This window comes from Nematocida homosporus (genome assembly GCF_024244095.1).
Source record: "Nematocida homosporus strain JUm1504 chromosome Unknown 4343, whole genome shotgun sequence".
NCBI lineage: Eukaryota > Fungi > Microsporidia > Nematocida > Nematocida homosporus.
Genome location: NW_026250684.1, coordinates 15,592 through 41,815, shown reverse-complemented (window position 1 = coordinate 41,815; position 26,224 = coordinate 15,592). Strand labels below are relative to the sequence as shown.

The window sequence follows — 26,224 nt, the reverse complement described above, 5'->3', positions numbered from 1 at the left end:
ACCCAAAATGGAAATAAATGGACTAGAGTGTTTTTCAAAAATGGCCAAACCTCGTATGCTTTCTCATGAAGAAGTCGCTAAAATGCTAAAGACACAAGTTCCGCCTTCTGAATGCACGCAGATAGAAACCATGCGCTATGCAGTCCAATCGGTTTTAAGCGTTCCTTTTGCTCCCGTATCAATGAAAGATCGGTTAGTCCGTTTTGGCATCAGTGAGTTTGAAGCTTTTCAGCTAATTAACCACCCGCCAGCTAAGATTCTTGATTTGTACGTTGTAGTGGAAGAACTAGAAGAAAGACTTTCTACTGAAGTTGTTGAGGAGATTATTAAGATGTTCTCTGCTTATGTCGAATAGAGTAGTTAGGTTGGGCAATATTTTCGTTCATGTCAGAACGGGAAGAATCTTACAAATCTGAGCGGCGGAAAAGAGATAGCAATGACCGCAAGACTATTGGCAGTGTTATGGATAAGAAAACACGACTGATCATTGATAAGCTGCTTGTTCAGGGCGTGCTCAAAGAGGTTTATGGGGTAGTTAGTGTTGGGAAAGAAGCATCGATTTATTTGGGGGTGGCTTCACCAACTATCTATAGCCGTATGTGTCTTCAGCAAGACTGGCCGACCGAGGACATTTCTGTGGTCTTAAAGATATACAAAACATCAACTATGGTCTTCAAGGACCGCGAAAGATACATTATTGGGGAGAGGCGGTTCCGCAGATATTCTAAGGGAAACTCTCGTAAACTAGTTAAACTCTGGGCTGAAAAAGAGGTCCGCAACTTGAACAGACTGCAAAAGAAGGGAATTCCTTCGCCAAAACCCCTTTTCTTGCGTCGTAACATCTTAATTATGACGATGATTGGTGAAGATCCTAATCCGACTCTCTTATCCCAATCATCCAACCCTAATCTCTCGACCACTAACTCCGAGGACGACCAAGCCATGTCCCAAGATCAAATTGATGAGAATAGCCTTGCGAGCGATGTAATGAGTGGTGATAGTGATAGTAGTGATAGTAGTAATGACGAAAGTGATGATAGTGGTGATGATAGTGATGATAATAGTGATAGTAGTGAGGGTAGTGATGACGAAAGTGGTGATAGTGATGACGAAAGTGATGATAGCACCTCTGCGGCATGGCAAACGGTCTCAGCTGGTGGAATGGGTGGAATAGCTCCTAACTTGAAAGATGCTCGACTACATGGAGAACAGCTGCAGGATGCCTACAACCAAGTGGTTAGCCTCCTCTGCCGACTATACAATGACTGCGGTCTAGTGCATGCCGATCTTTCTGAATACAACATGCTCTATTGGCACAGCACGGTCTACCTAATTGACGTCAGCCAGAGTGTTGAATGGGACCATCCCAATGCTAGAGAATTCTTGGAAATGGACATCAATAATGTGAATGCTTTCTTTACTAAAGAAGGTGCTAACACTCTGCCTTTTGACGAGCTATTGAACACCATTCTTAATGCTCCCACCACTAATCGATCCTCGCCATCATCTAGCTCCGAAGAAGAGAATGTTTCAAATGACTCAATCACATCTTCATCTTCACCGGCCAGTTCTATCCAAAACAACAGCCCAGAAACCTCACAAGATCGCAAGGCCCGCAAGAAAGAGGCCAAGGAAGCCCAACGCGAGAAGCGACGCCAGAAGATCAGCAAGAAGGATAAAAAGAAACTAAGCCGCAAGATAAGAATTGCCAAAAGTCATAAATAGAATCATGTTTGATTGTTATCGATTTACTAGAAATTAAGTTGTTATTTTGGGATTGAGTTGCTATTGAGTTGCTATTAAGTTAGTATTAAGTTGATATTGAGTTAGTATTGAGTTGCTATTGATTTGCTAATGGGTTTGGGTCATTTTAGTACCAACTTAGCACCAACTTAATAAATCTCCTAGTTTCATAGCACTTTGCGCCTACGGCGGTCTTATTTTAACATAACATGGCATGGCATGCATAACCAAGTACCAACCAAGTACCAACTCAACACTAACTAAGCACTATCCCAATATAGGTATATTACTCTTTTCGAGATTTGCTAAAAAAGGCAATCAAATTCACATTCAGAACCAACAAACTTTAATTGTTAAAATTTGCTATACACTCCATATACTGTAAAATCAGTTTAAATATCATTAAATAAAAGCCTAACCACTGATAGATCTTCTAAATAGTAACTAGATGGTTGTTGGATGCAGTTTGGGTTGCTACTTTCTTGGCATTGTCTCTATTTACTAGATAACTCTCCAGAGATCGTGCCAGATAGTGTTTGTTGTGATAGGTCTTTGACAGGACTTGACTGCTAGTGGAAGGTATGAGTAGCAGAATAGAATAGGGTTGAGTAGAGGCCTTCAGCAATTAATCTAAGAGAATGTTTGGGCAAATTTTGATGACCGTCTTAATAGACACGTACGGCACTCCTGCTTGGGCTATCATGTCTCAACTCTACCAAACTATGTGCTATGAAGTTCTGCTAGAAGAAGTGTATAGCCGCTCATATAATGCACCTAAAGATGGTAAGAAGTACACAGTTTTGCAGGATATTAGCCCCAAAGTTCTCTTGGCAGTCCGCGATGTTGAAAGTATCATCTATGTTATCCACCAAGAAATGCTCAGTGAAAAGGAGTACAAGATCCTTAAGCACTACACCAACGAGCTTATTTATGTTGACCAAGACACCATTCGTGTTCACAACAAGAAGACGCAAAAGCACGAGGCCTACCAGATATCAAAAATCAAAGACTCGTCCCATCGAGTCAAACACTTGCTAACCCAAATAGAGGTGGACAAGAAACCGTCCACAACCCCGGGCGCTCCTCTGCTCACCGAGGAACAGAAGAAGGACAAAGCAGCATCCCTTCCTTTTCTTCAAGCTCAAGGCTCTGGCACGGTCTACTTCCCCGACGAAGAGCTAAGTGAAGACTCTGACATACTGGAGGACCAGGAAGAGTGTAGTTAATAAATGGATCGGGATGTGTTTAGTTTGAGTTAGTATTGAGTTGGGTTGTGTTGGTGTTGTGATTGAGTTAGTATTGTGTTGGGTTGTGTTGTGATTGGATTGAGTTAGTATATGCGTGGTATATGATTGAGTTGAGTGGAGTTTGTATATGCGTGGTATATGATTGAGATTTGAGTTAGTATTGGAAACTAGGTTGGTTTTTAATCAGAAATCAAATCAGATACTGGATGGTTTTGGATTTGTGTGTGCTGCCGTGTATGAAGTATTAGAAAGGATAGTAGTAGATAATTGGGTAGAGATGGGCTAATCAGTGACACCCCGTTTTTTTTATGGCTAACCATTACACTGTAGAACAGAAGTACGAATTAATTAGTGCTGGTCTACAGGAGATTCTTGGTCAGGAAGAGTTGAAGAAGATTCTTGCCCAAAGGGATCTTAAAGTTTATTGGGGGACTGCAACGACAGGAAAACCCCATATTGGATACTTAGTGCCAATGCTGAAGATAGCTGATTTTTTGGCAGCTGGTTGTGAAGTAACTGTTCTTTTGGCTGATCTGCATGCGGTTTTAGATAACATGAAGGCTCCCCTAGAGCTAGTTAAGGCTCGAACGGCGTACTATAAGGTCGTAATTACGGCCTTACTAAGAAGGGCTGGTGCTCCACTAGAGAAGATTAGATTTGTGGCTGGCACAGAGTTTCAGCTCGAGAAGGAGTACGTAATGGACGCGCATAAACTATCAACCTTGGTGACTGTTCATGATGCCCAGCGAGCTGGAGCCGAAGTGGTTAAGCAAACGGACAATCCTCATTTGAGTGGATTAGTCTACCCGGGAATGCAGGCCTTGGATGAAGAGTATTTGGGTGTGGATGCTCAATTCGGTGGGGTTGACCAGCGGAAGATCTTTATCTATGCTGAGAAGTACTTACCCATGCTCGGGTACCGCAAACGGATCCACTTAATGAATCCGATGGTGCCTGGACTTGGTGCTGGTAAAATGAGCAGCAGTGAAGAGAGTTCTAAGATCGGTTTAACTGATACGGATGCTCAGATAAAGAAAAAGATCTCCAAGGCTTTCTGTGAGGAAGGCAACATCGAGCCAAATGGAGTTCTATCCCTGATTGGACATGTCATTCTCCCCACTCTACCGGCTGGAGAAAAGTTCGTTATTGATAGATACAAGACCCAGGACACGCTCGCCTACGACTCCAAGAAGTCCCTAGAAGCCGATTTCCAAAACCGGCTCATTCATCCTGCTGATTTGAAGCAAGCTGCCGCCAAATACTTGATTGAATTCATTCGGCCAGTCCGGGAAGAGATCGAGAAATACCCAGAACTGATTGCCCAGGCGTATCCCTCGCCGGCCAAGAAGTAGCGATAGAAGTGAAGCACTAATAAAAACGCACTTTGCTTAGTTAGATTGCCCGCATACCAAGGTATAAGTGTAAGCCAGGAAGACTATGGCTTTTTGAGTACTCAAGCTTTCTCCACGCTCTATACTAACCCAAATCTCAATCATATACAAACTCAATCCAATCCAACTCAATCATATACCACACATATACAAACTCAAAACCAACTCAACTCAATCCAACCCAATACTAACTCAATCCAACTTAACCCAACTTAATCTAATCTAATAGATAACGATAAGAAGCTGAATAGCTTTATTTTTCTTCCCACATCCAATGTCTTTATCTTTACATATGAATAAGCTATCAGATATCTACACAAAGATTAAGACAACATACTTGTTAGACTGCTTTGGCACTTATGAACGCTTATTAACCCCTAGATATGCCAGTGCTACTAACCCAGCACTAACCCAATCAGCCAAAACTGTCCGTTATAAACTGCTTAGGTCCTGGATTAGTATCGGGCTGTGTATTGGATTGGCACTATTAGCTGGGGTCGATAAGTTGATTTTTGGAAATCAATTGATTGTTCTGTCAATTTCAAATGAAACAATGACGGCCTTGAATTCAATTGGCTTCATAATTTCTGGTTCGTGCACGAATGTGCATATCGCGTCTTATGAGCCCAATACACAGCAATTGTCCAGGAATAATCTTGGGGATGTTTTATTTATACGCCCGCCTAACCCGTTAGCAAACAGTCCTACATGCGTGATAACAGCTTCTTTTAGCCGGGTTAAATTTATACTGTCTTATTATCTTGATGTTGAAACGGCCAAGGTAGTTTTAAATGCATTAAGAAAGATTGCCATTTTCAAGGCTTCCGATGTCTATATTGTTTATAAAGACCCAAACCCCAAATGCTATCAACATAATCTGCTAATCCTTTCTCGAGTTGTTAACATGATGTGCTGTACATCCCTGTCAGTTTGCTTTGATTCCGACCTGAAAAAAGACGCAAGCCCTGATTACATAGATTGGACCGCCTGTTTGGAAGAAGCTCAAAGCACACTACACCACGCTAATTATGACGAAGCAGTTTGTCTTAAGGTCTCTAGCACGATGCACAACAATCTTCCGGGGTTGATAAATAGTGGGATTCCTATTTTGCGGCGAATTTCATCTATCACAATAATGGACACCCAGTTTAAACATATCTCTTATATTAGTCAATTGCCATTAATCGATGGCTATACCCTTTGCTTTTCGTTGACCTATAAGATGCACACCCTTGATCTCACTGTTCTTCAAATGCTTCCATACTGGTGTAATAGCATCACCATTGAGGATAACATAGACGGTAGAAATCTAACGATACTGGGTCTTGAAGATGCCATTGAGAAACATCCTATAATAGCTCTGGATGCGACATGGAAGACTATTTTCGATCTCGGAATCTACAGCAAGACTTTAATTCACGTCCATACTCTTCGCGGCTTTGACGTTAACCCTGAGTCACTTGAAGAAATGATAGGAATCAGCCAATTAAAAACACTAACTGATCCCCGAATTATGGCTTACAATGTCGTTTCCAAAATCTCAACTGAAATGCCATGTCGTCTTCTGGAGTATTATGTCCAATACTACACCCCTACATCTTATGCTAAGTTTGGAATCTTGACCAAATACACCCGAATTTCTTATAACCCCAACCGCTCTGATTTTCAGCACACCTTAGATTTTTGGGCTGCTATTTCAGCCATATCGGCAGTCCCGCCTGAGATACACGAGCTAAACATTATGTGCCATGGGCAAAGATTAAGCCATCCCGGCCAGCGGCTTCAAGAAACAGTCAATATTCAACTCAACCATCCCGAACTAATGCTTATGGTTCTGCAGTACCAACGTAAAGGGCACATCTGCTTCTGTCAGAATATACGCTACAGGATTATCCATATTAATGGCCATAACCCGTCATCTAAGCCAGTGAGTTATATAGCTATTAGGCTTCTTTCTTTACTTCAGAGTGTCTCTGTTTTCCAGCTTAAGATCTCGAATGCTTGTGACAAGAACTATACCTTCACTAACTTTGATATGAACGATTTAACAAAAAAGACTCCCGATCGGCCCAAATATCGCCCAAACATTAAAATCTTGGTGCTTGACAACGTCGATCAGAAAATCATCAATTGGATATTCCAACACTACGACTTTTTTGGCCCAGTGAAAGTGTACATTCTGAATCAGCACTTCAAAAACCTTGCCATAGCCCAAATTCTGTCGCATCCTGTATCTAATAATATCACTGCACTTGTGGTTAATGACTTTCTTGAATTAGACGAGGTTGTGCATTATAAACAGCCGCTCTTAGACAGCAAGTTTTCCCTGTTCAATTACATCGAAACAGTAACGCAACCACCCAAATCACCTAGCAGCCTCGGCTTACACAAACTGTATATGCAGCTAACTACTATTGATTTTGGGTTGTATAGTGAAATATTATCCGAGCTCGTGAAATACCATATCAACCTTCTAGCTATGAAGTTTGAGGAATACCTCGCCAGCGCATCTGTTGATTCTAACCAAATTAGCATGGTGGCCAAGAGCGTATTTACACTTTATAATGTCACTCTACCCGCTTTAGAATCTAACTTTGTCGCTTTCCAGCCCAGCTACCTCGCATGGCCCAACGAAGTACCAGCCAATACGTCGCAGGATTTAAAGAAAGGTTTCAAGAAGCTGACCTTGTGTTTCAGTGATAACCCAATACTAACTGAAGCGAGTATAGTGACTATTATTCGATGGACAGTCTATCGATTTAAAGAGATAAGAACTTTGCGGATAATAGGCATTCAGATAGCCGCGAATGAAAAGGAAAAGATAAGTTCTCGTAACTACTGGGTCGTTGGTCTAGAGGTGCTCTGTAGTATCTTAATCATGGAAAAGCATTCACAAACCCCGCTCATTGGGTTACTAGCACACCCCTGCCACGTCCTTGGCGGTGACTCCACTATTATTATGGTGGAGCGCAAAGACTTGACTTACCTGATTAAATATACCAACTATGTTGATGCCCTTAAGTCCGAACCAAACCTCGAACTAAACCCCGAACCAAACCCAATCCCAACCCCTGACTTATCCAAAACCAATCCACGCCTACAAAGGATCATAGATGATATTAATAAGCACAAGCCGGCAATCGAATGCCGAGTTTGTTATAAAAGCCATTATATGCCGCCTGGTGATCTAACTGCAAAAGAGGAATTCGACCCAGAAAACCACATCACTGCGTTTTTCTATTTTAAGTGCGGCCATCCGCTTTGTAGCGATTGTGTGAGTAATCCTTATGTGATGTCCAAGAAGGAATGCCCATTCTGTCGACGGCCGGGTGTGTACGAAAAAGTCCGCACACTTGTCAGCTTTCCCAGATCTAACATTGTTCTTCCCGAGGACACTGCTAATACTCCAACGGATAGTATCGAATGGTTCACAGCCAGAACACTCCTTAACGACCGAGTTTATTTATACTTGCCCATTAAAGATACGGCCAAATCTGCCATTAATTCAACAGAGAGAACTGCCTATTATAACTACGACCAAATGCATGTCATTTAAATCAAACATTAATAAACCATATCATCACAACTAGACACTAACTTAATATAGGACACTTGAAAGAAATTGACTTGATTTAAAAGATTGGACTAGCAATCATTCTCACAATCGTTGATGAATCTAAGGGAAGTACACATGCCGCTGTACCTTCTTGACAATCAATTTGATTACACCTTAATACTACCTGCTATATGAATAAAGAACAGAGAATCCGGCCTGTCTCTTTGTCTTTAATAGAGTATGTATTGGCTGATGGATATTAGCCATCCCATGGGCATGACACTTTCTATCCCGTCCATCTTGGAATACTATTCGAATCCTAACCCAATACTAACCGTATACTATCCAAATACCAACCCAACCCTATCTCACAATCCTAATTAGTGTTTTGCCTGTATACTCACCTTTTCATCACAATTATGAACGTACAACCAAGTGCCAATCACTTTTAAACTCTAAATTCCATTATATTACCTCTAACTCAATAACTTAAATTCAATTCAACCCAAACCGATATGTAATTTGGTAGCATTAAAAGCTTCTTTTTCTTTTTAAGCATATGAATCCCTTTGAACAAACTACGGGTGCTTCTGTTGATAAGCGTGTCTTAACATATTTTACACAGATACAGAAAAGAAGCCCTGCTGCTAGAAATAGCGGGTTAGAACGGATTTTGAATGAATTGGAAGATTTAGACATCTTTTCAGTTGAACAGTGCTTGTTTGATGTGTTACCGTTACTTTGTCGTGATAGCTCAGAGACAACACAAGCACTTATCTCAGGCATTTTACTAGGACTACTTCAAAAGAATGCCTTTGATAAGTTAGAGGAGAGAGTTCATCTATGGCTCACTCTCTTTTTGAACAGACCAGATAAGCCAGGGCAGCGAGTGATTGCTCGACTAGCTAAGTCCGGGCGCCTAGCTACTCTTTTAGCCGCACAGAAACAGAAGTGCACGATTAAAGAGCACATCGGCATAGTGCTGCTTGAGATAAAATACTTGGGAGTGGCCGAGATAGACCAAGCCTTACTAGAACGAATTTGCAAGAGCGGTAAGCCCGAAGACGTAGAGCAGCTAGGAAGGTTGTTCAGCAAATTAGACCAAATTCATCCTGATATCCAACTGGACACACCAGCACTTCACCAACTAGTACAGACCTTAGCTAAGTTCACAAACAAAGAGATTGTGCAGTTAAAGTGGCTTCTCTGGGCACGAACCAAAGGCAAGTATGCTTTGAGTAGTCTGGAGCAAGAGATCGGGCAAATTCCAGAAGAGATAGTCTTACAATTAGTACAATCTGAAGTATTTCAAGAGCTAGTGCAAGTCAACGGTCTTTCTGAGTTTCTCAATCAAGCCAAACGAATCTACCCATCTTTGCTCCCACACCTAGTAAATTTATCGGCCAACCGCCATCTTGTGCTCAAGCGAATTATTCGCACTAATCCAATTGCGGCACTAGAAGCACTTGAAATTGAAGAAGAAGACTTTCCCTACCTGAACCAACTTGATGAGACCAAAAAGATCAACAAAATTCTCCAATCCCAACCCAAAGACACGCCCTTCCTTTCATCTCCACTTATCTACACCCATCTTACACCAGAAGAGAAGATTTGTCGCGCAGATACGCTTGGGCACACAATTGACCAAGTAGACCCCACTATTCCCGAAACCTTCACCATCCAGCAGCTCCGCAATAAGGGTATTCTAGCCGAAAGCATTCGAGTCTTTCCCAACGCGTATTTTAAGAATGCCGACTTAACACCTGAAGAAGAGGTTTATACAGCTGCTATTCATCCAAGTCTTTGTAGCACTCAAACCATCGATCTGCTCTTTAAACACAATCTCTTTCCCGAAGAGATTCTAGTCGCTCTGCCTCCATCCCTCCATCCTTATCTTGTACAACGACTGGCCAATGCCCCCAAAGATATCAGCAAAGGTATTTACGAAGTCGTCCAAGCCAATATCTCTCCAGCCCTGGAATTCATTATTCTCTCTACTCTTTATCAAGAACCCGAGTACCGCCACAAGACTTTCACCTCAACCTACTCCATTCCAGCCGCTGGAATTGCCCCAGAATATGCCCTTTATCTTCTAGAGCGACAAGCCCTGGAGCCCACTTCACTCTACAAGTACTTGGTTGCCGAGGCCAATAAGTGTGCGGCTGGCACCTTAGACCTCCTTTCCGACCCCTTTATTTTAGAAGATTCGATCTCTCCCAATACTCCAGATCAAAAACATTCCTCCTATCTCTTCCCAGGCCTTTATGATCGCTGGGACAAGGTCCTAGCCAAAATATCCACCAGCCATCCAGATGCCCAGCTAATTAGACAAGTTTTATCTATTCAGGAAACACTCCCCGATCTTTCACCTACTTACACACCTCCTAAATGGGCCACTGAAGGCTCTTGTCTATTCAGCCGGGTTGTGCGATCTCTTCTCTTCTGGCAAGCCATTACAGCCGGTCGCGAACCAGCTCTCCTCACTAATATTACAGCTAAATTCCCACAACTACCAACTACGCCAATTTATTCTCTCTACTTAAACCTACTACTTAGTCGGCCTATGGCCACAGACGATCTAGCCGATATCCCAAAAACCATAGAGTCTCTGAAGGTTACCAACTGCCAAGAAAGAGACATTCTTCTTTTTGCCACCGTACGTGTTTACAGCCACACCCACAAGACTTCAACCAGCTCACTAGATCTGTCTTCACTCTGGACCTACATCACAACTCTGCTCCCTGAAGTCTCACCACGAGTCCGGTCGTATCTCTTGCAGCACCTACCACCAACCACCGCTCTTTTTGCTTTGCCTTTTGAGCATCTCAGCACCCAGACTCTTAGACATCTCCAGGCCTACTTAGCTGCTAACCCCGAACCAGCATCTCTAGCCCTAAAATCCGACTCTTTCTGGACCAAAGCTTCTACTTCCATTAGACTTCAAGCGTACAATCCAGTCCTACAAGCCATTGCCCATCACTACGCAAATATTGCCTTCAATTTATACAGTATTTCCCAGGTAGAGCAAGGCGCAGTTGACTCCGAAGTTTTCTATCTTATGTTCGATATTCCAGCCATTACTAACATCCGCCAGATGAGTCCTTTTGAATGGCGCGTGTTCTTAATGATTTGCAATGAAATACGTAGTATCGCTATTTGTACTCTACTCTCAGCCATGGTTCGTTCTGAATGCCAGTGGCTAGCCTTCTTAATTGCTAGTGAAACCAGCGACTTAGACATGCTTGCTCTTTTTGCCCGATCTTTCCCGCTTCTCACACGAATCTTCTTCCAGAGCAGCAGGCGGAAGCAGCTCCTTCAGCGACATTTCATTAACCAAGTATCGCGTACTATCATCAAAGAAGAGGTTTCAAGACCTCTAGCCGGTGTTAATCTCAAAGTCAAAACCATCGCGCAATCGCATATTATTATAGCAACGTACCATATTGAAGAATCCGTTCTTGAAGTCAACGCCCGCTTTCCCCAGGACTATCCACTTACTACCCCCGAGATCAAAATCATCTCCTGTATTGGAGTAAAGAAGCAGAAACTCCAGCGCCTTGTTCTTCGCATCCAAATGCTCCTCTCTGAATTCTGCCGAATTGGCGAAGCAATGGCCCTCTGGAAAGTTGCACTCGATCAAAGTGTTAATGACGAAGAAGAGTGTGGTATCTGCTTCTTCCTTCTAGATGAGTTCTCTAAGACGTTCCCCGATACCATTTGCCCGTTCTGTAGCAACAAATATCACCAGAGCTGTTTGCGTCGCTGGCTTCAGAAAAGCAAGAATCTTTGTCCCACGTGCCGGGCAGAGATCAGATCATAAAAGCAAAGACTGCGCCTCCGAAAAAGCAAGCATGTCCTTCCATATCCCCAACTTACTCAGTCCAGAAGACTTCCAAACGGTCCTCCAAGACAGGAAAATCGTGCTCGTCCGATTTGGAGCGGCTAGCACCGCTTTGTGCCAGCGCATAGATAGACACCTCGCTATGGTCCAGGCAAAAACCACAGCCTATTTTAGGATTCTAGCATGCGAACTTAGAGATATGCCCATTGACTTTATTAATCGCTACCGCCTTCTACCTACCCACAATTATGTTTTAGTATTCTTCAGTAATGGCCAGCCGATTAGTCTTGCTTTTGGCAAAAAGCCGCCGACGCACTTACTCGAGCACCTCACCGACTATAATGATATACTTTCAGCTCTTATCTATGTCCAACATGGGATCTTTAGAGGACAAAACCTTATCTGTATCCCCGATGTTTCCGATTTATCTGACCTCCCTGAACCCTCACACCCCACGCCAATGCCACTCATTCCTGCATCCACTGCCACCCGAAGGCGCGCCCGCAAACACATGCGCCCCCGTCCATCCTAGCAGCTATCCACCCCCTTCAAAGCTACAATAAACTAGCGCGTATTCAGTCTATACTAGCATCTATTTGGGCTAAGTCAATTTAGCACTATCTCTATATAATACCTCCATACCACACCATACCACATAATATCATACCATATCACACTATACTACACCACATAATATCATACCATACCATACCACATCACAACAAATTACATCATATCACACCACATCACACCATATCATATCACACCACATAATATCATATCATAACACACTGCACCATATCACACCACATCATATCATATCACACCACCCCATACTAACCCAATCCAAATACTAGTCACCAAGTGTTTTTTATTAGATGCGCTGGAAGAGGAATACACTTCATATTGATAGCAGGATTTATCGCTTTAAAAGACGAATACTTAAGTGTGCCCGGATTAATGGTTGTATTGTTGTGGTGTTTGAGCGTTTAATCATCTTTATTGAGTGTACCGGTGAAATAGTTAAGCATCCACTAGGCGCTCTTCGGACAGTAACCTTTCTCCATAATGGCGTCTTGTTTGCTGAAGATAGTAGCCGGACACTTAAGTACATGACCCATCCTTATGAACCAATACTTGAGGTACATACCTTTCCCAAGCAGTTTTGGCTAATGGCGAGCAGTCGTAATTGGTTCTGTGTCCTAACTGGAGAGGGCCAGGACCGGTCTTTAGAGCTGTTCCGAATGAGAGGAGGAGAGACAACATCCATCTACCAAATGCGCCCGGAAGAAAAGTTACAGTGTGTTTGGCTGAAAGGCACTCGAATTGCTCTAGTTTATCGGACAGGAATTACGATCATCGCCTTGCAACTAGATAAGGGTGAATCCTTACCCAAGTTCAGGCAAGAGACTAAGTATACACCAGTGTCTGGGAGAGTTACTCAGGCCATTCCAATTGCTAGCAAGCATAGCACCGTCTTTTTGGTCAATGGCTGTGAGGTAGTTGATGAAGATGGCCTAGTCTTTTCTTTCGATAAGCACAACCAGGATAGTATGAACGCCGTAGTGGCTAAAACAGCTAGGCAGCAGATAAAGAGTCTTGGCAAGGGCTATGTTTCCCGGCACATCTATCGGTTCTTTAAGTACGAGTCAAAGGGCCAGGAAGCCCTAGCCTACTCATTGCCATGGAAGGACCGCATGGAGGTACACCGCAAGAAGGCCCAAAACCCCGATATTACACTTGATGCTCTGTTTAGCCAGTGCATTGGCCGCCTTGACAAACCAACTCTACTAGCTACTGCCAAAAAGCTGGAGTTCTACATACACATTGTAACGAAGGCCAGCTCTTTGTACACGCCCTTGTTCGCACAGTTGCACGATCGTTTAGTAACCGACAGCCCCCGACATGCTCTACTATTCCGCATTCTATCAACTAAAGACGTTCCAGCGGATCTTTACTCCTACGAGCTCTTACCTTACTCCAAGAAGTACCTAGAACGTTCCAAGAACCCGGGCTACTCCCTTATCCGCGAGAACCAACAGGCCAGCGAGCACGAAAGAGAGTCAATGCCCTGTCTTAAATCCATGCATACGCTTGAAGACACAGAGTTCATTCAAAGCATTCCCGAGCGCATTCAGAACACGGGTGCCATTGAAGAGTGCAAGCAGCTTCTTTCGGGACAGCAGGTCGGTGACTTTCCATTTAATGAGTACGATACAGAGAATCGACGCAAGAAGGCCTTTATCTTTTCGGTGGTTACGTCCGTTGGCCGTGGTGTCTTTCTTTTAGGCCGAAATGCCCAAATCAATATCTTTCAAGTGCCTAGCATGAAGGTCTTCCTTAAGAAAAACAACCATGTTGTAGCGATCAGCACTCTTAACGAGTGGGACAAACTCTGGCCTTCTTTCCACTTTGCCGTAGCTGCCGCGCTTTCCATTCCCAATCGACCTTTTATTTCAACAGTGCATATGGACATGATGGGCTCTAAATCACTGATGTGTCTGGCCGGCTCAGTCTTTGGAATGGGCTTAAAAGACGCGCTGGGCATTAAGCCCCTTTCTTTTAGTGAAAGAACTACTATAGCTCGATCTCTACTGCTTTCTCTATCCAAAAGTTACGATATGGTCCTCGTCGGTGCTACTATTCTTGGCAATGCTTTTGTCTTTAAGGGAACGGCCAACCGCAAGTTTACTGGGATCGTTCTTTTCAACCTTCGGTCTAAGGAGATGAACAGCGCAATGTTGATGTGGAGTGCCCTAGCCTTAGGCATTCTTTATATGGGCAAGAACGACCTCTTTGCAAAGCAGGTTCTTATCGCTTATATGAAGAGAAAGGGTGCTATTAAACCGCGCGAGGGAGCCAAAGTGCAATACTACGACAAATACCACCGGATAGCTGCAGCCTTTTCATTAGCCTATATCAGCACAGGTGCTGAGGATAAGGAGTACTTGCGGTTGCCCGACCGACTCTGTGAGATCATTGTTAATGGTCTGGTTTATATGGGAACACGGCAGGAGAAGGTCGCTCGACTGTTAGAAGAGTCTTCTCCTTCTGCTACTCCTATTCGCCGCTTCTATTCAGCCCTTATGCAAGTTCTAGTGATGGAGCCATCCTCGTATGCACAAGCTCTTCAGGCAGCCGACGGCCCGCTTACTTTAGAAGAAGATGCCTACGCTGTTGCTGGTGCTATATTTGGCCACGGTCTTCTGCATATTCCAAAGGGAGGCCGAGCTAACTCAGAGTTTGTTTCAGCGATAATTCCTCTACTCTATCGCTTAGAGAAACGGGCGAATGTGCCCACGGTGGTTATGGACTATACACTACTTAGTGTATCCCTAGCTTTGAACTCGACTGGTGATTTAAAGGTTCTAAGTATTTGCAAGCGTTTGTTGCTATCACTGCGCAATGTAACCTGCCTTAATCCTATCATTGATTTTAGTCCTTTTGCTGGCGAGTACCGCGAGCAGTACGGAATGCGCTTTGGCCGAATTCAGCACATTAAAATGTGCTTGTCCTTACTAGCGCCTGGATGCGGCTATCTTCGTGTTAGCTCTACTCCGCAAGCTGCTGCCTTTCTGGTATCCAGTTTCTACCCGGAATATCCCATTACTCCGGAAGACCAAGATGCTTTCCAAGCTATTCGGCACTTCTACACCTTAAGTCTTGAACAGATACAGGAGACTAAAGAACGCGTTCGCAACAATGGAATGGTAGATTCCCTGGTAGCATCACTTTCAGCCGAACGCCCCGAAACCATTAAAACTACTCTGGATGTAATTAGCACGTACTTTGAAAAGCACCAGTCAGATGCTCTAGCTCCTAATGTCCTGGAGTATGCCATCGAGGAGTTGTATGCAAACCTTCTGAAGGAGACCCCACAATAAAGCTTCATTTACTTGTTAGTCAGTACTCTTTGCTTGTGGCCGGCCAGGTTACTTTATTCTTAGATAAGTCGATAGAAGTGGCAAGATATAGGTGCCAAAAACTTAATGACCGTACCAAGCCTGGCAGTCACCTAAGCCAAGATTGATTGGTTTGCGACCAGGCATCCAACCACGGACGGACCTGGCTAGGGGTTGATTAAGACAGACAGGAGAGTTATAGCCTGGTGGGAGGCAATAGCAGCAAGCAACTTTGGGTTAGGTTGGAATGGCGATAGCGAAAAGATTAGCTTGATGACTAATTCTTAGGTCTTATCAAAAACAGATGCTAAAATAACTACATCCGAATACTTATCCAACAAAGCACTTCTTATCATAGTGCCAGGAGCAAACCCTAGAATATAAAGAAGAAATCTTATCTAACAACAATCAGTAGATTTCAAAAAACCCAACATAATTACTAAAAAGTATTGATACGCGATCATTTAATGTTTATAGCTACGATGAAGAGATCGAGTAAGTATTAAATAAGGCCTAGAGAAGATTGAATGGCTAGCAGACGATGGGAGATTTCCGGCAATGAGCGCGATTCACAGAAAGTCACTGCTTCCTTAAGAATCGTTCGCTTACTATGCGGGTCAGCATACTCTGGACTAGATGCCATGCCTTCCATCACCCGTGCAATAGCTATTGGCGGGAAGCCTAAAGAGTAAAGGACTTCGCCCATGTTCTCAGCTTCCGTTTCAGCTAATCGTTTCTTGAGCAGAATGCTCACTAGGAGTTCCAAGCGAGCTGAGGCCGAAATATCCCGGTTACCTTTCAACAAAGCAACGTTTTGGGCGTAATCACCAGATAGCGCATCTTCCCAAAGGGTCTTGTTCAATGCCTCATCATCAATAACACCGGCCTTGGAGATAACTAGAGCTAGAAGGGAGAAGCCACAACGAACACAGATGTCAAAGAGCTCTTCATAGCCAAGCAGTTCATTCTCCATCCGAGTGAAGACTTCATCAATATGGAACTCCTGGGCCCGAGTAGCTTTACCCGGCTCATAGATACTTGCAACTGCGGCCATTACACTAGCCTGCTTCTGAGCCATATCCAAACGCTCACGCGCAGAGGTCCCTAGGGCCGGTGTGAACTCACGAATGCGACCCATGACAACTTCTTCCTGCCGGGCACCATTAGCGGCCTGCTGCATAGTTCCCGCCAAGGCCAAGTACTCAATTCGTTGTTGTAAGAGAATAAAAGGCACTTTACGTTCGGCCGCTTTGAATAGATAGAGTGAGGCTGTTTTGTAATTGCCATTCCGAAGATGGTACTTCCAAACCAGATCACAAAGAGTTAGATTATCACTAGTACTTTCCAGCCGGTCCAAGTACTCCTCAAGATAGGGCGATTTAACATCCAGCAGAACTTCTGGTGAAGCAGCATCTTCCTTGATCCGTTCAATGACCGAGTCTAAGATAGCGTTGCAGAAAGCCGATCGCTCGTCTTTCAAGGCTTCTTTTAACAAGTCAACCGTACACTCCAGCTTAGACAGATACTTATTCACCTCCTGCTGGTTCATCTCCGCAAAGTACATAGTAACCGTCCTTAATATACCCTTAGAATATTTGGCTTTGTCATAAGCCTCAATAATATACCCTAGATGGGCCTTGGAGGTCTTCTGGAAGAAACCAAGACTCTTCTCTAAGTACCAGTTGCGATCTTCTAAGCTTTCGGACATCATTGCTCGTTCTAGCGCCTCCTTGCCCTTCAGCAGGAGAGTCTCACTCACCGCAAACAAAGAAGGACACTTCTCGTTCAAGGCAGTAGATACTTCTTCAATCGAGGACTTCCTATGTAAATACACTTCAATAAGTGCTTCAAGCACCGCTCGTCTTTCCATGGAGAACGGATGTATTAGTGACGCTAAGCTGATCAACGAAACAGAAGCCACGTTTTTCTCGGCCTCTCTTAAGATATGGGGAAGTTCAGTCTCTAACAGAATCTCAATAAAGGAAAGGAGTTCAATAGCATCACTTAATAAATCAATAACTGTGGCCGGACTGTTAGGAATTCTCAGTGCTTCAACATCGGGCGCTTCACGTACCACAAACGCCTTAAGACGCTTTAAGCGCTCTAAAGCCTCAGTCAAATCGTCTAGATACCCGCTCGCTCCACCCGGCGCAGTACCTGCTACAACGTCAGCCAGCGGCACCATCCATAAGCGATAAATAATCACACCTAAACACTCTGAAATAACCTTCAGGTGTAACGCAGTGTGTTTCCGGAACAAAGTCTCTACGGCACTAGCTGCCATACCTAAGCAAATACCATACAACCCAACCAGCAAAGTATGTTCAACTCCACTTCTTTGCTTATAGGAAAAGAAGGCATCAGGAGATGTACTGGCTCGATCAACGTACTCCACTCCGTCCATTAACTGGTAAACATCAACCTTATCTTGACCCAGTAGGGCTATTTCTTCCCCGTGCAGGGCAGTTTCAGCCGTCGGAACATTCAGCCGACCATTATGCACTCGACCGGCCAGAGTATATCCCGAGCCGCCCAAGAGCATACTTGAGCAGTTCTCAGGACAATTCCCGCCATCCCAGTTAGGACTAATCACAGAAATAACATTCTCAGGACCTCGTCGGCCTAAGATAACCAAGTGCCGGCCAATAGGGAAGAATCCTTCATCTACAATAGGCGTAGTTGGAGTACGGCGCAGATTACGGGCTAAACGACCAGCCGGTAAATCTCGCTTCCCAATAATCACACCACAACTATCTAAAAAGACTCGGGCACCCGATTCTCTTACTAAGGCCGCTTCGTACCCGGCACCTGGCACCGGAATCAGCTGTAATCGCTCGGTTGCTCCTAGCCCTAAAGAAGATAGGTCGGCCGTTCTGACTTTCTTGAAGCTCTGCTTGGTTTCAAACGCATCAATAGATCCATCAGCATAAAGAACAATAAGCCCTCGTTTAGTTGCACTCATTTGTGATACTGCCGGTCGCTTTCCCATTGCATAGATAAAGGGCAGCAAATGTGCCAACAAGCCAGTAGTGTGGCAAATAATCCGGGCGCCTCGACTACCTATCCAGGCCTTATCCCCATACCGCAACTCGTATATGTTGCCATCTACACCCCCTAAGAACACACGACTCTCATCTGTTTCACAAACACATGTCATTTGCACTGGTAAAGGCACCGAGACATCAATGCTTACATACGCCACAGGATCATGGCAGTAGCAAAGCAAAGATACATCTGATTCCGAAAAAAGTAACAAGCAAGCAAGTACATTGCCCATAAACACGCCTTTCTTAGGTGTAGCCGCACACACTGCTACTACTTCCGTCCGCATCTCTACCTCATGCACTAGTAGAGTTGTGTAGTTCCAGAAAATCACTCGACCCCTAGCTCCAACCCAAACCAAACTCAAACCTTCCACCAACCCAATATTAAACTCGCCTTCATGTATGATCTCCATTACCTCACGCGGAAAGAGTACAGACTCTTTCTTATACAGAACTAAGTCACTAGTATAACTGCTGGTTGTAAAATCCTTGATTGCTTGACTTGGTCTTTCAGCCAGATTCTGGGCCGTAAGAATCGCCTGGTGTAGCTCGTTGTATTTATCCATTAGGCAAAAGAAAAAAGAGATGGAAAAGGCCTACAAGGTGGAAGGCTATCGGTTATTACGGTGTATTGGTGAAGGAATGTATGCTTTAGTGTTCTTAGCAGAAAGCCGGGTGGATGGGTCTTATTGTGCGATCAAAGCTGTGCATAAGGGTAAGCGGCGAACTAGGGGCACAGTTCATGCTCGAAAAGAGATTGCGGCCTTAGGTAGATTGGCGGGTGTGCCGGGTGTGGCTGTGCTGAAAGAGTGGCAGGAGGATGACAATACGGTATTTCTAGTGCTATCTTTGCATACGGGCCATTCTTTAGAGGAAGTGCAGCGGTTTGTGGACGTGCCCGAGTCTCTGCGGATTTCGCGGTCTATTTTAGAGGTACTGAAGGGTATGCACGCCCGGGGGGTGTACCATTTAGACATTAAACCAGCGAATGTAATCTTAGGACGGGAGGGAGTGGTTTTAGTGGATTTCGGGTGTGCGATTATTTCGGAGTCAGGGTGGATAGAGGAGGGAAGTTTGCCCTTTGAAGGAACTCCGGCTTATATGGCCCCGGAGATGGTTAAGAGCCGGCCGGGTGCAGTGAATCTAGCGGCTTTGGACGTGTGGAGTTTTGGGTGTTTATTGTACTACTTAGTCACGGGCAAGGATGCTTTTCAAGCGAGTACTTTGTACTCATTGTATCCAAAGATAGTGCACTGCGAGATGGATATGGGGGCTATTCCGCCACTAGTAGCTACAATTTGCCGCACAATCTTTGTACCAGCGCCTGATAAGCGGATTGATTTGCCGGCTCTAACCGAACTACTGACGAAAGCTCTCAAATGGGCTGGGTTGGGTTAGTATTGAGTTGGGTTAAGTTGAGTTGAGTTTAATTGTATTAAGCTGAGATAGTGTAATATTATTAAGATACTAGCTATATGTTATTAAAGTGTTATTAAGATGGTATTAGGATAGTGTAATGTTATTAAGGTGGTATTAAGGTGGTATTAGGAGAGTATTAGGAGAGTATTAAGATAATACCAATGCAGTACTAATATAGTATTTAACTGTTATTTAGATATTGGAAAAGGATTATTAAAATTGTAGACGTAAATCCCAACCGATGACTTTTATTCAAAATAAATGGGCTTATCTAATTACACTTCAAAAATAAGCATGAAAGAGGTTTAAGATAGTATTGGGTTAATAGTAAGATGCTACTTAGATAGAGCTATGTAGTTAGGGAGTGATACTAACCCAATGTGGTCCTTAGAGATAGGAGTAAGATACGAAGAGAGCAGCTGAGCGAGTGGTGCAAATTTTCTTATGTTCGTTGAAATGCTGCACATAGAGCGACTTTCAATATCACCGGAGAAGGAAAATGTGCCCGAAGCTTTGCTGGCCGAGTTGAAGGTGAAGATTCCTGGGCGGCAGTTGGGATGTGAAGGCGTTGCTTTATTTCCTGTTGGAATAGAGTCTATTTCTGATATTACTATTTATGAAGGTGTTTTGTATCCTCTAGTGGCTTATAAGCTGGTAGCTTACCGGGCCTTTCCGGGCGAGATTTTAAAGTGTGTGGTTGAGAAACAGGACGCAACTGGTGTTTATTTAAGACATCCACTGATACCGGAAGTTTTAGTGCCTTCCTCGCAGTTGCCAGTGCCTTCGCAATTGGAGACTTTGCCTGGAAAGTCTGGAAAGTATGCTGAGTTATGGGCCTGGAAGTACGACGGTGCTCTTCTGTACATAAGACCGGGCGATCTCTGTAAAGTAAGGGTTATTAAAACGGTAGCATCCGGAACTGTCTACGCTGATATAAGTGAGTCTGGGCTAGGGCCCTTGGGCTGGTGGTAGGCTAGTGTTTGGGTGCAGTAAGATCCTATGGCTTTTAGCAGTTCACCTACTGTTTCACTGAGTTTAGTACTATTTCGTTTAGCACGACCCATTCATTACTAATTGCATCACCTAAACCAAGTCAATAAAGATACACTATTTAGATTTAGATGGAGTTAAGTTAAGTTAAGATGAGTTGGGTTAAGTTGAGTTGAGTTAGTGGTTGGTTGATAAGGATGTAGAAATGTAACAATTAGGACGACTTGGGTGGTTGCTGGTTGTGGAAAGGCTTGCGCTCAAGGAATTCGGTGCATTTTTGGAGGTATCGGGCATCTACGAGGGTGTTGGCATAGAGAGACGAAAGTGTGTTGACTACGCTGTTCATTTCTAAGAGAATAAGCTCTTTTTGGAGAATGTACTCACGAGCGGCTACTGAGAAGACTTCAGAACTCTCAGTGGCATATCCTATTTGCTTCAGTCGAACGTGTAACCGACGAGAGGTATGCATCATTTTGTTCTCTTCCTTCAGGCGTTTGCGCAAACGGTTGCGGACTGTAACTAAATGAGAGTCAATAATTCGCTTGCTGGCTTGCATTAAAGTCTTCTCGGTTGGTAAAGGTCGGGAAGGGTTTCTGGGGTTTCGTCGGTCTATTTCTTTCATGTAGTACTGGTCCATATACGGATGCCGGAAAGGAATCTTCTCTATGACCCGGCTTTGGAAGACCCGTAGGACGCGCTTCTCACTAAGGGGGTAACTGTCATCTAAATAAGGTTCAATCTTGTGCTGCCAAATCTTGCCTCGTTGGAGGGGCGGTGAAGCGTACGGTTGTGGTGGTTTGGAGTTGGGCGGCGTGGTAGGTGTGGTAGACGTGGGTGAGGTGGTTGCATGGGTAGGGTGTGGATGGTTTGAGTTAGGATGGGGTGGGGTAGAATGGCCTGGTTTGGGGTAGTTTTGGTTGTATTGATTTGGGCTATGGTGGGCTGAATTAGGATAACTGGCGTTGGGGTGAGGTTGGTTGGGATAGTTGACATTGGGGTAGTTGGGAAGAGGAGGACCTGGCTTAGGGTAGTTTGCGTTGGGATGGGGTGGGTTAGAGTGATTATAGCTGGGATGACTCGGGTGATTGGCATACGGATGGTTCGGATGGATGGAATTAGGGTGGTTTGAGTTGGATTGCCCGGGGTAGTTATAAGTATGGTGGGAATTGTTTGGATGGTTAGGATGACTTGAGTTAGGGCGGTTAGGATGAGAATTGTTTGGATAATTTGGGTGTGAATTATTAGGATAGTTAGGGTGGGAATAATTCGGGTGGTTTGGATGGTTCTGGTAGCTGGGATGACTTCGATGACTTGGATGTCCTGGATGGTTTTGGCGGCTGGGGTGATTTTGACGGCTGACATGGTCAGGATGGTTGCGGTGGCTAGCCATACCGTTTCTTTGGCCTGTAGGCATATCAGGACTTTCTACAATGTTCTCCTCTTTAGCCTCAACTACATCTTCCATTTCATCTGCTTCTTCAATTAAACTATGAGCTGAATCAGAATGACTAAGCGTCTCTTCTGTACTAGTACTCTTTTCACGCATAAATTTACTCTAGTTACTTAGTATATATTGAGTTGAGTTATTATTGAGATAGTGCTGAATAGACCAACGGGTCTTTTAAGTATTTAGTTTAGTCTTATAGCCACAATCGCATTCGTAGAAGACTGTTTGTCCTTCATCGGCCGATCGGAGTTGCATGGTATAGTAGTACATATACTCACTTTTACATTGTGGGCAAGATTCTTTGATTTTAGCCCCTTTCTTCTTCTCAGTTGTAGCTACTGCGGTAAAGGTCTTATATTGCATTGCGTTTCTGGTCGTATATCTTTGGCATTTAGTGGAGCAAAATGAACATGTTTGATCTAAAGGAGAGAGATATCGTTCACACGACGTACAGAACATAAATAAAAAACCGTTTGGATGGTTGTATTGGGTTAGTATTGAGTTGATATTGGCTTAGTTTGGGTTAGTACTGGTTAAAGAGGTGTAGGATTGGGTTGGTGTTGGTTTTAGGTTGACGTTAAGGTGATATTGGGTTAGTATTGAACGATACAGTTGGATTTATTAATGTGAGGGTTTTGTTTGAGTTAACATTGGCTTGGGTTGAGTTGATGTTGGAGAGGTATTGCAACTGTAATAATAAGAATAGGATGAGATGAGATTAAATTAGATTAGATTGGTGGTTATTAATCGGAGTTTGATCAATAATCTTTAACTTTTCATAGTTTGAATTCTTGATTATCTTTGGAATGATCCTTCTTCGAGCATTAATGAACCAATTGTTAATTTGAGAAGAACACAGACCAGTTTTCAATATTAAATAGTGCTTCTCTTTCTCATCGGGGTATGGATTTTCGATATGATCAACAAGCCATCTCTTAAGAATCTCGGATATGTTTTTGGGATAGTTCATTCTTTTAGAGTTTGTTGGCTTCCCTTCTTGCGACTTATTGCCCTTAGTAGCGGAGGCAAAATAACGATCGGTTGCTTCTTGTGTAGATAAAGGCGAGCTAGTATCGGACATATTACTGTTTTCGGCCGCTGAGTTATTAAAGTTGCCAGTATGCTCCTGCTCACCTATATTATAATTGGCGACCGTGATATCTTTTAGATCAGACTTCAATTTATACGTCAAATACTTTATGTTATCTTGATGTTTTTCCAATAATTGAGCAATATTGACGCGCTTAGTGAGGACTCGCTTATATGGAAGGAACAGGTTGTATAATAAAACATCTAGTATTTGGTTCTGGCCATTTTGGTTATTGCTTTCTATGTAATGCTTAAATTTAGAAAGGTTTATGTAGATGCTCTCGTTTACATTGTTGTTAAATAGATCTTCCCATTCTATTGAATGTTTTATCAAATCAACAATAAATGTTAGTATGATTTTGTTGCCTTTGAATTGTTGCTGCAAAAACTCCATCGTGTTCATTAATAGTAAAACAAAGAATCTTAATATACACTCCGATCTAAATGATTAATCACCATTAATTCCGTGTGACTTTAATCTTAAAATGCTGTCAAATTTCTAAGAAATCTCCAGCCAAATCAGTAAACACGTCAAATGTCAAGCTAAAATCAACCAAGAAAAAAGTAGGCTTCTACGGGAATCGAACCCGTAGCCTCACCCTTACTAGGGGTGCGCTCTACCATTGAGCTAAGAAGCCGACATGCGTATCTCGGGAAGGGTGCCCAGATTAGATGCAATGCGAAACGCCGGGGACAGCTAGCCTTCTTCTTCTTTTTTGCTACCACCAATGGATGAGGAGAAGTATGACAGAAGTATCCTAGAACGCCGGGGGTACAGACGGCCCAATGACATGACACCCCAAGCGACAACGATGTCTTTACCCGATTATGTCGCAGACAAGGAAATCTACTCTCGCCTTTCCATGCGCAATGCTGCGCTAAGTGATGGAAGTGGGGCACTAGATGCCGGATATGCCAAGCTAAGGCAATGGGTTGAAGACTCTTTAGATGCCTTTAAAAACGACCTAGGCAACTTGTTATTCCCTATTTTTGTTCATTTATACTTAGAACTCGTTTCTAAAGGCCGTGATAATGAAGCCCGTACGTTTATGCGCACTTATCAGAACGATTTTACTGAGACTCATTCTAACGAGTTAAGACAAATAGATATGGTCCGTGATTTAGCTAATTTAAAAGAGAACACTTTAGCCTTAGCCTTTTTAGCCAATAAGTACCATCTTTCGATGGGTAAGTATGCATTTGATCTGTTTATTAGCTTTCTAGAGGCCAATAGTTTAGTGCGGATGTTAAAGATAGTTAATCAGTTTTTGGACATTCGGGTGTATACGGGGAAGTTAGCTGAGGAAGTAGTAGATATAGGTATTGCTGGTGCGACTGAGTTTGACTTTAATCGGGCGCCAATCCACAGTGGTGTGCACTACATTCTGCCTAAGGTTGAAGAGTTGATTTCCTCGGAGGAACAGTATAAGTACGAGTATTTAGACCAGTTCTTATCTCTGTTGAAGAAGAAGCGATTGGAGAACATGCCTCCTCCAGTTGATAGAATTCCTTGTCCTTCTCCGGGTGCTTCGCAGATAGCTGCAGAGATAGAAAAGCTTCGGGACTTATCTAAGCGAGTGAATGTTAGTAAGAACCAAATGCCGAGTATTTGCTGCCATACTGTGCACAATACGTTTGAAGGTCTTTGTTGTGCTGATTATTCTAGTGATATGAAATTGTTGGCTTTGGGGTATCGAGACTCGTTCATTGAGGTGCACTCTTTAACGGAAGATTCTTTATTGCGGCTTAAGCCTAGTATTTACTTGAAAACTCCGGAGATGCGAACGGGGAAGCCAGATGATTCACGGGATGATATAGGAAAGGTGGCTAGACTGGTGGGACATTCGGGCCCGGTGTATAGTGTGAAGTTCTTTAAGAGCAAACGGTTTCTCCTTTCTTGTTCCCAGGACACGAGTATTCGGTTGTGGTCACTAGATACGTATACAGAGATAGCTAGTTATCGCGGTCACTTCTTCCCGGTTTGGGATATTGACATTGCTCCTAATGACTACTACTTTGCCTCGGGAGGCAGTGATCGTAATGCTTGTGTTTGGGCGGTAGAGAGTGGTAAGCCTGTTCGGTTGTTTGCTTCGGCACTAAGTGATATTATGTGTGTTAAGTTCCATCCGAATGGCAACTACTTGTTTACGGGTAGTTGTGATTTTAAGGTGCGGATGCATGATTTGCAGAGCGGGGAACTAGTGCGGCTGTTTGTGGGTCATAAGGATACAGTTTTGTGCTTGGACGTATCTGCTTGTGGGAAGCAGTTACTATCGGGAGGTAAGGATAAGAGTGTTATGTTATGGGATATTGCTACGGGGGCAATGTTGTTTAAGTATGTGGGACATACAGGGTTTGTTTTTTCAGTGAGCTTCTCTTTCTTCTCTTCTTTACTGGTCTCTTCGGCTGGTGATAATAGTGTGCGACTTTGGGACCGGTATAAAGGTGAAGTTGTGGCCACTTACTATACTAAGAGCACGCCAATTATTAAAGCGGCGTTTGGGCATCGTAATATCATTTGTTGTGTAGGCGCTTACTTCCCGAAGAGCAAATAA

The 26,224-nt window shown here is 43.6% G+C and overlaps 15 protein-coding genes across 15 annotated transcripts; 11 read left to right on the top strand and 4 right to left on the bottom strand.

Moving 5' to 3' along the window:
* Positions 1-40: 40 nt before the first annotated feature.
* On the top strand, positions 41-355 carry NEHOM01_0687 (uncharacterized protein; the record flags this gene model as incomplete). The annotated part of the gene is made up of 1 exon (XM_051489565.1): positions 41-355. The coding sequence occupies one exon, from the start codon at positions 41-43 to the stop codon at positions 353-355; it is 315 nt and encodes a 104-aa protein (XP_051345525.1).
* Positions 356-384: 29 nt separating this feature from the next.
* Positions 385-1,725, top strand: NEHOM01_0686 (RIO kinase 1; the record flags this gene model as incomplete). The annotated part of the gene is made up of 1 exon (XM_051489564.1): positions 385-1,725. The coding sequence occupies one exon, from the start codon at positions 385-387 to the stop codon at positions 1,723-1,725; it is 1,341 nt and encodes a 446-aa protein (XP_051345524.1).
* A 674-nt stretch (positions 1,726-2,399) lies between these two features.
* NEHOM01_0685 (uncharacterized protein) lies at positions 2,400-2,969 on the top strand (the record flags this gene model as incomplete). Its single annotated transcript, XM_051489563.1, has 1 exon — positions 2,400-2,969. One exon carries the CDS (start codon positions 2,400-2,402, stop codon positions 2,967-2,969), a length of 570 nt encoding a protein of 189 aa, XP_051345523.1.
* Positions 2,970-3,298: 329 nt separating this feature from the next.
* Positions 3,299-4,342, top strand: NEHOM01_0684 (tyrosyl-tRNA synthetase; the record flags this gene model as incomplete). The annotated part of the gene is made up of 1 exon (XM_051489562.1): positions 3,299-4,342. One exon carries the CDS (start codon positions 3,299-3,301, stop codon positions 4,340-4,342), a length of 1,044 nt encoding a protein of 347 aa, XP_051345522.1.
* A 313-nt stretch (positions 4,343-4,655) lies between these two features.
* Positions 4,656-7,937, top strand: NEHOM01_0683 (uncharacterized protein; the record flags this gene model as incomplete). The annotated part of the gene is made up of 1 exon (XM_051489561.1): positions 4,656-7,937. One exon carries the CDS (start codon positions 4,656-4,658, stop codon positions 7,935-7,937), a length of 3,282 nt encoding a protein of 1,093 aa, XP_051345521.1.
* Positions 7,938-8,496: 559 nt separating this feature from the next.
* Positions 8,497-11,757, top strand: NEHOM01_0682 (uncharacterized protein; the record flags this gene model as incomplete). Its single annotated transcript, XM_051489560.1, has 1 exon — positions 8,497-11,757. One exon carries the CDS (start codon positions 8,497-8,499, stop codon positions 11,755-11,757), a length of 3,261 nt encoding a protein of 1,086 aa, XP_051345520.1.
* A 31-nt stretch (positions 11,758-11,788) lies between these two features.
* On the top strand, positions 11,789-12,310 carry NEHOM01_0681 (uncharacterized protein; the record flags this gene model as incomplete). The annotated part of the gene is made up of 1 exon (XM_051489559.1): positions 11,789-12,310. One exon carries the CDS (start codon positions 11,789-11,791, stop codon positions 12,308-12,310), a length of 522 nt encoding a protein of 173 aa, XP_051345519.1.
* A 346-nt stretch (positions 12,311-12,656) lies between these two features.
* NEHOM01_0680 (uncharacterized protein) lies at positions 12,657-15,662 on the top strand (the record flags this gene model as incomplete). The annotated part of the gene is made up of 1 exon (XM_051489558.1): positions 12,657-15,662. The coding sequence occupies one exon, from the start codon at positions 12,657-12,659 to the stop codon at positions 15,660-15,662; it is 3,006 nt and encodes a 1,001-aa protein (XP_051345518.1).
* Positions 15,663-16,182: 520 nt separating this feature from the next.
* On the bottom strand, positions 16,183-19,290 carry NEHOM01_0679 (nuclear pore complex protein Nup155; the record flags this gene model as incomplete). Its single annotated transcript, XM_051489557.1, has 1 exon — positions 16,183-19,290. The coding sequence occupies one exon, from the start codon at positions 19,288-19,290 to the stop codon at positions 16,183-16,185; it is 3,108 nt and encodes a 1,035-aa protein (XP_051345517.1).
* A 19-nt stretch (positions 19,291-19,309) lies between these two features.
* NEHOM01_0678 (uncharacterized protein) lies at positions 19,310-20,122 on the top strand (the record flags this gene model as incomplete). The annotated part of the gene is made up of 1 exon (XM_051489556.1): positions 19,310-20,122. One exon carries the CDS (start codon positions 19,310-19,312, stop codon positions 20,120-20,122), a length of 813 nt encoding a protein of 270 aa, XP_051345516.1.
* Positions 20,123-20,587: 465 nt separating this feature from the next.
* NEHOM01_0677 (DNA-directed RNA polymerase III subunit RPC8) lies at positions 20,588-21,115 on the top strand (the record flags this gene model as incomplete). Its single annotated transcript, XM_051489555.1, has 1 exon — positions 20,588-21,115. One exon carries the CDS (start codon positions 20,588-20,590, stop codon positions 21,113-21,115), a length of 528 nt encoding a protein of 175 aa, XP_051345515.1.
* A 232-nt stretch (positions 21,116-21,347) lies between these two features.
* On the bottom strand, positions 21,348-22,679 carry NEHOM01_0676 (uncharacterized protein; the record flags this gene model as incomplete). Its single annotated transcript, XM_051489554.1, has 1 exon — positions 21,348-22,679. One exon carries the CDS (start codon positions 22,677-22,679, stop codon positions 21,348-21,350), a length of 1,332 nt encoding a protein of 443 aa, XP_051345514.1.
* Positions 22,680-22,754: 75 nt separating this feature from the next.
* Positions 22,755-23,039, bottom strand: NEHOM01_0659 (DNA-directed RNA polymerase I subunit RPA12; the record flags this gene model as incomplete). Its single annotated transcript, XM_051489537.1, has 1 exon — positions 22,755-23,039. One exon carries the CDS (start codon positions 23,037-23,039, stop codon positions 22,755-22,757), a length of 285 nt encoding a protein of 94 aa, XP_051345497.1.
* A 259-nt stretch (positions 23,040-23,298) lies between these two features.
* On the bottom strand, positions 23,299-24,072 carry NEHOM01_0675 (uncharacterized protein; the record flags this gene model as incomplete). The annotated part of the gene is made up of 1 exon (XM_051489553.1): positions 23,299-24,072. One exon carries the CDS (start codon positions 24,070-24,072, stop codon positions 23,299-23,301), a length of 774 nt encoding a protein of 257 aa, XP_051345513.1.
* A 325-nt stretch (positions 24,073-24,397) lies between these two features.
* NEHOM01_0674 (transcription initiation factor TFIID subunit 5) lies at positions 24,398-26,224 on the top strand (the record flags this gene model as incomplete). The annotated part of the gene is made up of 1 exon (XM_051489552.1): positions 24,398-26,224. The coding sequence occupies one exon, from the start codon at positions 24,398-24,400 to the stop codon at positions 26,222-26,224; it is 1,827 nt and encodes a 608-aa protein (XP_051345512.1).